The sequence below is a fragment of the Oryctolagus cuniculus genome, chromosome 6, assembly GCF_964237555.1.
Source record: "Oryctolagus cuniculus chromosome 6, mOryCun1.1, whole genome shotgun sequence".
Lineage (NCBI taxonomy): Eukaryota > Metazoa > Chordata > Mammalia > Lagomorpha > Leporidae > Oryctolagus > Oryctolagus cuniculus.
The window spans coordinates 67,514,973-67,527,373 of record NC_091437.1 but is presented as its reverse complement, the minus strand read 5'-3'; the positions used below and the strand labels follow the sequence as shown (position 1 = coordinate 67,527,373).

Genomic DNA, 12,401 nt, shown 5'->3' with positions numbered 1-12,401 from the left:
CTGGTTAATCAGTAAGAACATGGTAAAATCCTCATATTTAGTTTTTAAAATTGCATGAGGAGCCGGTGCCGCGGCTCAATAGGCTAATCCTCCACCTAGCAGCGCTGGCACACCAGGTTCTAGTCCCAGTCGGGGCACTGGATTCTTTCCCGGTTGCCCCTCTTCCAGGCCAGCTCTCTGCTGTGGCCAGGGAAGGCAGTGGAGGATGGCCCAAGTGCTTGGGTCCTGCACCCCATGGGAGACCAGGAGAAGCACCTGGCTCCTGCCTTCGGATCAGCGCGGTGCACCGGCCACAGCGCACTGGCCGTGGCGGCCATTGGAGGGTGAACCAATGGCAAAAGGAAGACCTTTCTGTCTCTCTCTCTCACTCTCCACTCTGCCTGTCAAAAAAAAAAAAATTGCATGAGGAAAAAAAGCAGCTTACTTCTATTTTCTTCATACTAATAGGTAAACTCTCTACTTAGTACAGAGTTAATCTTATGAGTATAAAAACTAACTGAAAATTGATCTCTGTAAAAAATAAGAATGGGAAAGGAAGAGGGAGGAGGAAGAAAGGCAGGAGTATAGGTGTGAAGGAAGTAGGGAGGGAAGAAGCATCATGTCTTCAGATCTGTATATATTAAATGCATGAAGTTGTACTCCTTAAATAAAATTAAAAATAAAAAAAGTTAACTGCATGAGCTGAGTGTTCTCTGTGTGTTCCCTTACCCTTAAATGAATTACAAATGGATTTTCCCCATGTTGGGGCTCTTGCATAGTTTGTTTCTTTGTAGGTTTGCTGATCCCCCTGTTTTACTAAGCAGTCACAATTTCCTTTGAGCAACGATGAGCTGGGTCCCCAGGAAAATTTTTAGAAAATCTCCTATCCTTAGCTAACTCCAAATCTGAAACAAGAATTTTTCTCTTTAAAAAAAAAGGTTCCTTTGAACTCTGCATCTACCCCGTTACTCCTTAGCCTGGACCTCCACGGTGGTCACTCCCTCTGACCCCTGGCCCTGTCCCAGTCCAGCACCCGGTGTGTGACTCTCAAGCTCTGCAGCCTCTAATTCCCACAGCATGACCTGTGCTCCCAGAAGCAAAGCCGCACCTGTGCCCTCCTTCCTGGCCATTTGCATCATCTCCGTGATCAACTGCCCTGAACTCACTGCCCTCTCAGCTTCCTCACCCACTCTCCTCACCTTCGTTTCTGGCCCTCACCTCTGCTGCTTCACCACAATCGCTGCAGCCTTCCCTTCCTTTAGGTGCAGCTCAGCCGCTGTGCGCCTTGGGCCCTCACAAACCACCTGAGAGTTTGGGGAGTGGGGAGCAGCAGAAAGGGTGTGTTCCATCTACCTCATGAGGCTTTCACATCAGTCAATGAAAATACATGGAATGCTCAGAGAAGTGCCGAGGGCCGTCTGGACAGAAGGCAGCATTGAACAGGCAAAGCATCGCTGACATGTCCCAGGGCACCCAGAAGTGGTCCAAAGCTCTTGCAGCACGCCATGGGCCCCACACCCAGCACTGTGCCTCTCACTGGCTGAAAGGTACACCTCAGGCAGCTGCACAGACTTCCCAAGAGGCCCCTGGGGCAAGAGAGACCTGGAAGAGATGCCCCTTCCCACTGCTGTTGGGGCAGACTTGCACAGTTAAGAACACAGGTGAAAGCAGAAATGGGTGACAGAGCTAGGGCTGAGAATGGTGACCATGAAAAGGACAAGCTTATCAGAGCTTTGTCCAAAAAGTCCTTTATTCCTGTAAAAAATACCTGGGGACACAGAATGTGAAATGCACAGAACATAACCAGTTATCCTGACAGATAGCCCTCTGCTTCCCACATCCACACACGCCTTAACTAGAGGCCTGAGAAGTGTCAGGGGCTGGGCTACATGGAAGGTGGGCTGTTTTTGCAGCTCTGCAGCCTCTTGGTGCTGTGTGAGGACCTGGCAAATACAAAAGGAGCTAGGATTATTAAAGGCCAGAGACCAGAACTCTTCCCCTGGCTGGGCCTGGCAGCAACAGGCCTTGCCTTGCACGGGGGGCGACTGCCGCCAGCTGACTAACCCACTTCAGCTCCTGCTCTGGCAACTCACACACCCACTAACCCAGGCTGCAGCAATCTACTTCTGCAGAAGTATTTTTAAGTCCTCAAAATGCTGTGGCTAACCTTTAAATAAGAGAGGTCTAAATAAGGTGACAGCTTTTCAGTTTCTGAGACAAGCTGGCTGACACCCAAGGATGATCAACTGTAATCAACTGACACAAGGAGGAGGCCCCGGAGCAATGCCACCTGCCATCTGTCCAAAATAAATGAGTACCACAGAGGGCGGAAAGGAAAGGTCACGCAGCACGAAGCCGGGACCCCGAGAGGCTTGGCCTCTACCTGCAGGCGGTTACAAAGGAAGGACGGACACACAGGGTCTGAACTCTGAAGGTTGCTGCAAAGGGGATGGCTGTGGGGTTGCATTTGGAGGGGGAAGACTGTTCAGAACTGGGCATGACTGAATGCTGATGAGCAGCCAGCCAGCCACAATGGGAAAGAGCAGAGAGAGTCAGAGCAAGGTCCCTGAGGGAGGGAGGAGGCTGGTAGGTGGAGGTCCAGGTGTAGGGGGCGGCCTCAGACCAGAGAAGCACACCTGAAGGTCAGAAAGTTGAGTGCCCTTCAATTCTTACTTTCTCCGCAAGCTGGTGGAGTGATGTGCAGAGTGATGATTAAGGAATTGAGGTGCTGAAGGAGAAGGAATACACTTGGAGGTGCTGCTGTGCAACAGGCAGAACCAACCAGGGCAAGGGTAAGGATGGGAATGGAGCCCAGCAGCAGGACTCTGCAGACTGTTCAGTGGCCTACAGGAAGACAGTGAGCCAACAGAGCTGCTGAGTGATGACGGACGGCAAGGCAGCCAACTGCTAGGCCACACAAAAGAGGAAGAGAAGGGAGTGTTTTAGGCAGCAGTGCACGGTGAGAGTTGGAACAAAGGCATGGCGAAGATCTGGGGTCAAGACAAGTATTTGTGCAGTAATTTCCTAGTCTGGAGATATTTCTGGCTGCACAACTGTGCTGTGTGGGTGCTGTTGGCATCTAGTGCATAGAGGTCAAGCACATTGCTAATTATCTTGCAACGCACATGGCAGCCTCCTCCACCTCCAAAGGATTCTCTGGTCCCAACTGTCACTAGAGCCAAGGCTGAGAAAACCTGCTCTAGGTCAAAGGTTGTCACAAAAGGCTGCTCAGCATTGAAGGCTATTTTACTACTCCTGCAGACCACACTGGTATCACCGCTCAGTGAGATCACATGTTTTCTGGGCAAGTTGTGCTAGATCGTTTAGAGAGGCTGCACCTTGTTGAGACTTGAGATTTAAGAGTAACAAACACCTGCGGGCTCCAAGGCCACATGGAGAACTTGGGCACACAGGCAGGGGAGTAAGCTTAAATTGTTCAACAAGGACCCAGCACTGAAAGATGACTGAATGAGCTGTGCTATGACCAGGGAGACAAGGTAATTCCATTGAAATTGCCCAAAATTCTAACGTTGATCAGAGGCAAGCATTTGGCCTAGAGAATGATGTTGGTTGGGATACCCATATACTATGCTGGAGTGCCTGGGTTCAAGTTCCAACTCTGGCTCTTTATTCTCGCTTCCTGCTGATACAGATCCTGGGAGGTGGTGCTGATGACTCAAGTAATGGGGTTGCTGCAACCCATGTGGGAGACCTGGACTGTGTTCCTGGCTCCTAGCTTCAGCCTGGCCCAGGCCCGCTCATTAGAGGAATGAACCAGTGGATAGGAGCTCTCTTCCTCTCAAATAATTAATTAAAATATTCCAATGTTCAAAAAGCAGACCACAGACACAAGGGTTGAAAAACATTTGGCTTCAGCCACAGAAATGGTTAAACCAATCAAGGCTCTCGATTTCGATGGAGATGGTCTTGCAGAGTCAGAATCATTCAGGCATTTACTAAAATAAATACTCCTGGGCCCTCTGGGATGTGTTTCAAAAGCTCCCCACGGATTCTGATGCACAGCCAGGTTTGGAAAACACTGGGTGAAATTAAGAAGAAAGAATTCAGAATGGAAGTTGGAGAAAGCCATACTTAACGAATGGAAGAGGGGCAGTAAGGTTCCCAGAATAACCTATTTGAGGCTGAGGCTTCCTGAGGAGGACGCACTCACTTCAGCAGCAACTATGAACGTCTGGTGCTGCTGCTGTCCTTAGGTATCAGGTAGCTCTGGGGCTTCCTGGGCTGGGACAAAAAGAGAGCCTGGGAAATCGTGGCTTCTTCCTGGACATTCCCATGTCAGAGCAGGCAGCTGCTGGTCAGGCACCAGCACGGCCCCTACCGTTCTCTCCCTGACAGGCATGTGTGTTTCTGTGTCTCCCTTAGCATCACGTGTTAGACTGGAAGTAACTACAGATAAAGAAAACTAGTCATTAGGTGATTTAATTTTCCATAGGTCAGCTTACATTTAGTTTGATAGATTTTTGCTTTATATGTGAACTAAAATGACTTGCCTTCCAGAATCTTGGATTTCTGTTTCAGTACCACACAGCTTTCCCTAGCCTCAAAACAGATTATTGTGTGTGTAAGTAAAATAAAGCTGCAGCCTCACAGAGACAATTACTTTATTAATTCACATGTTCTGTATTTTAAGAGAGCTGGAGTTGTGTGATGTCTTTAAAAGAACAGAGGGAAGAAGGAAGAAGAAGTCTTTAGTTTCAGGTTTTTCAGTAAGTGATTACATATTTTTCCATTCACCATTTGGAACTGTGCAGCTTTTAAAAATTTATTGATTTATTTGACAGGCAGGCAGACAGAGTTAGAAACAGACAGACACAGAAAGAGAGCTCCCATCTGTTGCTTCAGTCTCTAAATGCCTGCTGGGCTGGGCTTGGCTGGGCTGGGCTGAAGCAGGAACCAGGAACTCAATTCAGGTCTCCCACATGGGTGGTGGGAACCCAATTACTTCAGTCATCATGGCTGCCTCCCAGAGTCTGCATTAGTAGGAAGCCAGAGACACTAGCCAGAGCTAGGTATCAAACACAGGTACTCTGATGTAGGATCCGGGAATCTTAACTGAAATCTTAACTACTAGGCCAAACGCCTGCCCCCAGAATTCTGTATGTGAATGTTTCACTTTCCCTAGCTTGGGATAGGACCATGGTGGAAATAAACAAGCTTATAAAGAGTTTGCACTTCTGAAGCACCAGAGTACTAGTGAACACTCCCTTCTGAAGGGAGGTGTGGGTCCTATGTAGCAAGCACTGACATTAAGGTAGACTTTTACACTGGCTCCACCATTTCTGAATCGTGGAATTCTGAAATCTATTACTGGCTTCAATATCCTTCACTGCACAATCAAGACTACTTGGAAGGGCTGGTGCTGTGGCGTAGTAGTTAAGCTGTCACCTGTGGCACTGGCATCCCTCATGGGCGCAGTTCAATTCCCTGTTGTTCCACTTCTTATCCAGCTCCCTGTTAATGTGCCTGTGTAAGCAGTGGAAGATGGCCCAAGTGCTTGGGCCCCTATACCCATGTGGGAAGCCCAGAAGCAGCTCCTGCCTTTGGTCTAGACCAGCTCTGGCCATTGTGGTATTTGGGGAGTGAAGCAGCAGATGGAAGATTTTTCTCTTTGTCTTTCCGTTTCTCTGTCTGTAATTCTCAAATAAATAATCAAAAAAAATTTTTTTGACGATTACTTGGAGGACCACATGAGACAGTAAATGTAATCTGCCCAGAATAGAGAACCTGACCCAGAGCTGACACAAGGGCAACATCGGTCCTTCCCACCTCGTATAATCTAGGCTCTGTCCCTAGACTGGGTACCAGAGTCAGGTGAGCGCTGTGAAGCTCTCACAGAAGGCCTAGTGATGAACTGACTTAACATGCAGAGGAACATGGGCTGCTTTTGCAACTCAGAGTCCACATACTTATGATGTGCTAGGTGTTTGTGCACATACATTTCTCCTAACAAGAAAAGGCTGTGTAGCTGGTACTTGTGAGGTCAAATTGCTCCCTGCCAATCACAGCCTCGCGTTATGGGCGATGTGTGGGAGGGCTTTGGTCTGCCAGAGCAGCCACAGAGTGGGCAGGTCGACACCCACTCTCACACATCAGCATCACGCTTGTTAAATAGAGAAAGCTGACATACTTGCAGGGGAGAATCCGGACCACATCATTCTGCTTGTAGCTCTCTATGCAGACTGCACAATGGTCAAAGTCTGGGTCTGTCTCCTGAAAGGAAAGCACGAGAACAAAAGTCACCTCTTCAGAGTGCACAAATGGGTCTCCACAACGTTCAGCAGGAAATTTCCTGGGGGCAACTATGATAGGAAGGTGCTAATGAAGTGAAAGCTATTAAGAAGAATTGATGAAGTTTTCATTAGCTTAGCTATATTGACCCAAAATACATCTGGGCCAATCTACTTTGCTTTAAAATTATGGTGTAACAATCAATACCAGTTCTCTTTATGATATATCCTAAAAGTAAGTCACAATTGCTATTTTTTTTTTTTTTGACAGGCAGAGTGGACAGTGAGAGAGAGAGACAGAGAGAAAGGTCTTCCTTTTGCCGTTGGTTTACCCTCCAATGGCCGTCACGGCCGGCGCGCTGCGGCCTGAGCACCACGCTGATCCGATGGCAGGAGCCAGGTACTTATCCTGGTCTCCCATGGGGTGCAGGGCCCAAGCACCTGGGCCATCCTCCACTGCCTTCCCTGGCCACAGCAGAGAGCTGGCCTGGAAGAGGGGCAACTGGGAAAGAATCCGGCGCCCTGACCGGGACTAGAACCCGGTGTGCCAGCGCCGCTAGGTGGAGGATTAGCCTATTGAGCCGCGGCACCGGCCACAATTGCTATTTTTTTTTTAAGATTTACCATTATACCCCATTTTCTCTGCACTCTGGTCCATCTGAACAGGTTTCAGTGCACGCCTTCACTCACCAGGATGCTCACATAACCGCATGCCCCTGCACAGGCGGAAAAGATGCCGTGTATCCAGCAGACCTACCACGCTTGGGAGCTGTGCATCAGGTCACAGGTCTGGGACGGAGAAGTCATTGGCTCAGTTCAACAGTGGGACTTCCTAACTCAGGAGTTAGGAAGAGTCAGCAAGGTGTCTGATCACTAGTTTAGCTGCTTTCCTTCCTCCTCAGGGCCTGAGCTGTCACAAAACAGCATGCTGGTTACCCAGGCAAGGAAAGTAGTAAGACTATGTGACCAGTCACTGTCATTTGGACTAAACACTGTGGGACAACTCTTGCCAAGTCTAGGAAGTACAAGCTAAGAAGATGCACTGGCTTTAATAACTGAAAGAAAGATTTTTTGGGGCTAGTTTGGGGTACAAAGTAAGAAGGTAGGTGAGAGCAGCTCCAAGTAATTTCTAATTAATGGCGGCTGATGGCCATCCAGCCCAGACAGCATTTGTACTGCTTACCACTGCTCTGGGGTTAAAAGGTGGCTGTTTTGATGCTACTTGTATTTTCTGTAAGAGATTCCCCCTCCTTTTTTTCTTTCCTTAGTGTAATGAGGTTCACTCACAATGTTTCCACCATAGAGAACAGCGTCAAGGGCAACTACATATGGCCGTGTCAAAGCAATGGGAATAAGCATGGGTAAAGTTCGAGAGTGATAAAACAGGTGGAGAATCACATGAAATTTTCCTCCCACAGCTCTTTGCTAAAAAGTTGGGCACAGGTCAGGAGATGGTTTTGGTTTATCCTGTGAAGATACAGACAACCTCCTCATTATCCAGTGAACCCAGAATATCCTGCAGTTTGGTCTCTGTCCTAATGGAGGAGAGGCAGGCTCCACCACAACCTGAAATCTGACTAGGGAATCCTGCTTAGACGCAGTCTCTTCTGCTGCCTCTGACTTGGTCCCTTGAGAATGAGCCCGGCCTTGACACACTGCGCTCCTTTTCCTTCAGGAGACAACCCTGTTCACGGTTACTCCCTAGACCTGGGGCCTTCAGTCTTCCATCAACCAATGAAGAAACAAAACATAAAGGGATGAGCAAAGTCACAGAAAGTACAAAGAGAAAACACACATCTTCTGGCTATTTAATGTACAAAAAAAATCCCACTAGAACTCTTTAAACATGCACATGTTAGCTTTTAGCAGAACAAAACTCTAGAAAAACACAGCTAAAGTGTGACAGTAATAATGATGACAGCATTCACAGTGCAGGAAAGTGAAAGGGTTCCAGGAAAGGTACCATGTGACAGGCATTCTAAGAATAGATCTCAAAGAGAAGGTAGTTTAAAATTAAAGCTTTGGGTAGCACACCCAGAGAAAAACAACACTAAGAGACAAGACACAAATAGGTGTGTTCTCCACCAGCAGACAGAAACAACACAAGTTTTTCATTTTTCACGGTGCTGGTTATCTCATTTCCATACCTTATCGCCCTTTTTCACTGTTCTTGTTGTCAATTTACTGATGGCTTTCTTGGCTGCATCTCCAAGACGACGCTATGAAAATTGCAAATAAAAACAGACATTAGTGTGAGCTCTCTGAATGATGTTCTTTTGTTAAGAAATAACTAAATGTATAAAGCCCCTATTATCTTACACTGTCATTTTATGTAAGAGGATTCTAAAGATGCAGTTAAAAAATCAGGAACAATAGCAACTGTCCCACACACTCAGCTTTCTGTCGAACACTGAAGGTGTACACAGTAGGAAAGTGAGGAGTCACAATCACTGTTGCACAAACACATGAAACATGATCACATTATCAACATCTTCCCACACCCTCCAGAGCTCTCACAGCTTCCTTGTTTTGCCCCAGGAACGGTCACCATTAGATGCATAATTGCACCATTAAGTGTGAGAGGTGGGTTCTGCTCCAGCAAGGCTCTGTAACTGTGGGAAGGCTTACTGACTTTTCCACAGTTATTCTCGCATTTCTGGGAGAAGCACAAGGCTGGATGTATCCAACATTCTACCACACATTGCTAGACACCAATGACCCTAAAGCGAAACAACAGAACCCATAACATTGTAAAGCTAACTAACTGCATTAGGCAACAGGCCAGTAAAACACCAGCCTCTAAGGCTGTACCACAGAGCCTTGCAGCAGCACACAGGGGATGACCTCATGCAGGTGCAGCAGGGCAGGGCACAGGATGGTGCCAGACTTTGAGGGAAGGATGCCTGAGCTAAGACCTGGCAAACTGAGTAGGAGCCAGATGAGGAAAAGCCTAGGCACATGAAAGGGGATTCTAGACAAAGGAAAAGCCCAGGAAGACAAACAGGTGCAAGGTATGGGGATGGGAGGACAACATCTATTTCACCATGTACACCAGGATGCTCCGTGAGTAAGGGGCCCTCAGTATTCACACGGGCTCCCCAGCTATCAATTGGGGCCATCCCAGGCACCCAGGACAAACAGGCACTCCATACACAGTAGGACCCTAAACTGGGAAGAGGCAGATGTTGAAGCTGAGGTAGTGAGGTGGGGACCAAAACAAGTGAGTCTACATGAGGATAAAAAAATCATTAAAAAACAAAAAACATTTTTGGAGGAAATCAAAAAACACACAAAATATAGCAACTTAATGGGTTCCAACAATCAATATTCTACCTCTAGTTTTCACCTGTTCTCCCTTCTTTACTGTGCTAGATTTCAAACAGCACAGGCATGATATAATTGTGCCCATCAGGACCTCATCACTCATCTCCAACAGGCACACGCTTCTGCTGGATGCCACTGTCTTGCGTGGCACAGCAATTAACCTCATATGAACCACACTACAACTTCTCAGCTGTCTAGTCTTTTCATAGCTGGCTTGCCTGAAACAGGACACAATGTCCAAACATGGCATTTGGCTGCTGTCTCTCAAGTCTCTTTCAACCTGTTAAGAGCTCCCTCTGTCATACTTTCTTTTGAAAAAACATCCTATGGAGGGGCTGATGTGGCACATAGTATGTTAAGCTGCCACTTGTGATGCCAGCATCTCCTATCACAGTGTGGTTTGAGTTCCAGCTGCTCTGCCTCCAATCCAGTTCCCTGCTAACGTGCCTGGGAAGGCAGTGACGATGGCTCAAGCACTTGGGTCCCTGCCACCCACATGGGAGACTGGATGGAGTTACAGGTTCCTGGCTTGGGCCTGGTCCAGTCCTGGCTGTTGCTGACATTCAGGGAGTGAAGCAATGGATGAAGATCTCTCTCTCTCTGTCACTATTCCTCCCACCCCCACACCATCCCTGACATTCTGCCTTTCAAATAATAAATCTTAAAAAAAAAATCATTATTGGGGCCAGCGCTGTGGCATAGTGGGTTAAGCCACCACCTGCAGTGCCAGCATCCCATATGGGCACTGGTTCGAGAACCAGCTGCTCTACTTCTGATCCAGCTCTCTGCTATGGCCTGGGAAAGCAGAAGATGTCCTAAGACCTTAGGCCCCTGAACCTGCATGGGAGACCTGGAAGATGCTCCTGGCTTCGGATTGGCACAGCTCTGGCCATTGCAACCATTTGGGGAGTAAACTAGGGGATGGAAGACCTTTCTTTCTCCCTCTCTCTCTGCCTCTCCTCTCTCTGTGTAACTCTGAATTTCAAATAAATAAATCTTTAAAAAAAAATCAGTATGGAGACTGACTTAAAACAAAGTGTTATTAATTAAAGTGTGCTCATCGACCTGTACTTTGAAACGCTGCACCTTTCAGGTACTGCCTTGGTGGCACCTTCTGAAGAATTCAGTCACTGTGCTTTCATCTTCAGTCCAAATGGCTTTCTAATTTCCCTTTGATTTCTTGCTCGTCCCATGGGTTATTTAGAAACTGATTTCCAAACATTTGGGTTTTTCCGGAGGTCTTCCTGTCACTGACATATTTAACTCCAGGTGTTCAGAAAACACTACATTGTTTGAACCTGAATCCTTTTACATTACTGACTTGTTTCATGGCCTACAGCACACTTCAAAAGGATGTGTTCTGTTTTTGTTGACTGTAAATCAGGTCAAGTTAGTTGATTACACTGTTAAGGTGTTTTATTACTGATTTGTCTTTTTCTTCTAAAGATTTATTTACTTGAAGGGCAGAGTTAAAGGGAGAGAGAGGGAGACTTGCGGAGGGACAGAGGGATCTTCCATCCGTTTGTTCACTCTCCAAATGGCTGTAATAGCCAGGGCTAGGCCAGGCTGAAGCAGGAGTCTGGAATTCCATCCAGGTATCCAAGGTGGGTAGCAGGAGCCCAAGCATTTGCACCATCTTCTGTTGCTTTCCCAGATAAATGAGCAGGGAGCCAGATAGGAAGAGGAACAGCTGGGACTTGAACTAACACTCACCCAGGTGGCAGCCTGACCCCATTTCCCCACATGCCAGCCCTACTTATTCTTTCAGTAATTGAGTTCTGAAATCTTTGACTACATTGTGGGTTTGCATATCTCTCACTGTAGTTGTATCAACTCTGACTTCCTGTTTTTGAAGCTTTGTGTGCACAAATGTTTATGACTGTTAAGGGTCTTTGTTGAATTCATGGTTTGATTGTTAAGAAATGACTTTCATCCCTGGCAATAGCTCTGCTCTGAAATCTGTGTATTAATGTAACCACTTCAATTATATCTTGTGTTAGGATGATACTACTTTTTACATCCTTTTAACTTATTTCTATTTTTGTATTTAAAATTGTATTTATTTATCTAAGAGGCAGAGAGATGGGGGCGTATTGATCCTATCTAGTAGCTCACTTCCTAAATGTGTTTCCTGTAGGCAGGATATGGTTTAGTCTTTTTTTTTTAAATTTAATCTGGTCTGCTTTTCCCCAGGGCGTTCAGACCACATACTTCCAAGTGATTATTGATATGGTGATGCTAGAATCTACATCATACTTCTAAGTCCCACCTCTTCTCTATTCCCCTTTTCCTCTTTTAATGCCACCTTTTGAGAATTTGTAGATTCCATAAATCTCCATTGTGCGCTTAGTTATAACTCTTTATTACTTTAGTTGTTGCTTTAAGATTAAAATATATGAGGGCCCTTCCAAAAAGCTCATGGAGAGGCAGGTATTTGGCTTAGCAGCTGGGATGCCCGTGTCCGATACTGGAATACATGGGTTCAATTCTGGCTCCACTATAGATTCTGGCATCCTGCTAAAGCAGATCCTGGGAGGCAATGGTGAGGTCTCAAGTGTTTGGGCTCCTGCCACCCAGGTGAGAGACCTGAATTGAATTGCTGGGTCCCAGCTTCAGCTCTGCCTGGCCAGTGCCCACTGTGGGCACTGGGAATGAACCAGCAGATGGCAGCCTGCTCATCCTCTCTGCCTCTCAAACAAATAACAGTTAAAAAAAAAAAATCAGAAAAAATGGAATTAAAGCTAGCTTTATTTTAGTGCAAAAAATTCTGAAATTTAATGCATAGCTCTTTCATGAGTTTTTTTTTAAGCAATTTTTGTTTTTTAAAGTTAGTGGGTTAAGATTTATTTG

General features: G+C 46.6%; 1 protein-coding gene across 6 annotated transcripts in view; it reads right to left on the bottom strand.

Moving 5' to 3' along the window:
* The window catches only part of RNF130 (ring finger protein 130), a 141,288-nt gene that overhangs the window by 43,232 nt on the left and 85,655 nt on the right, over positions 1–12,401 (bottom strand). For all 6 annotated transcript variants that reach the window (XM_008274988.3, XM_008274990.4, XM_008274987.4 and 3 more), the window contains 2 exons: positions 8,375–8,446; positions 6,128–6,210 (listed from right to left, as the gene is read on the bottom strand). In XM_008274988.3, the coding sequence (XP_008273210.1) occupies positions 6,128–6,210; positions 8,375–8,446 (155 nt within the window). The remainder of the gene's footprint in view (positions 1–6,127; positions 6,211–8,374; positions 8,447–12,401) is intronic.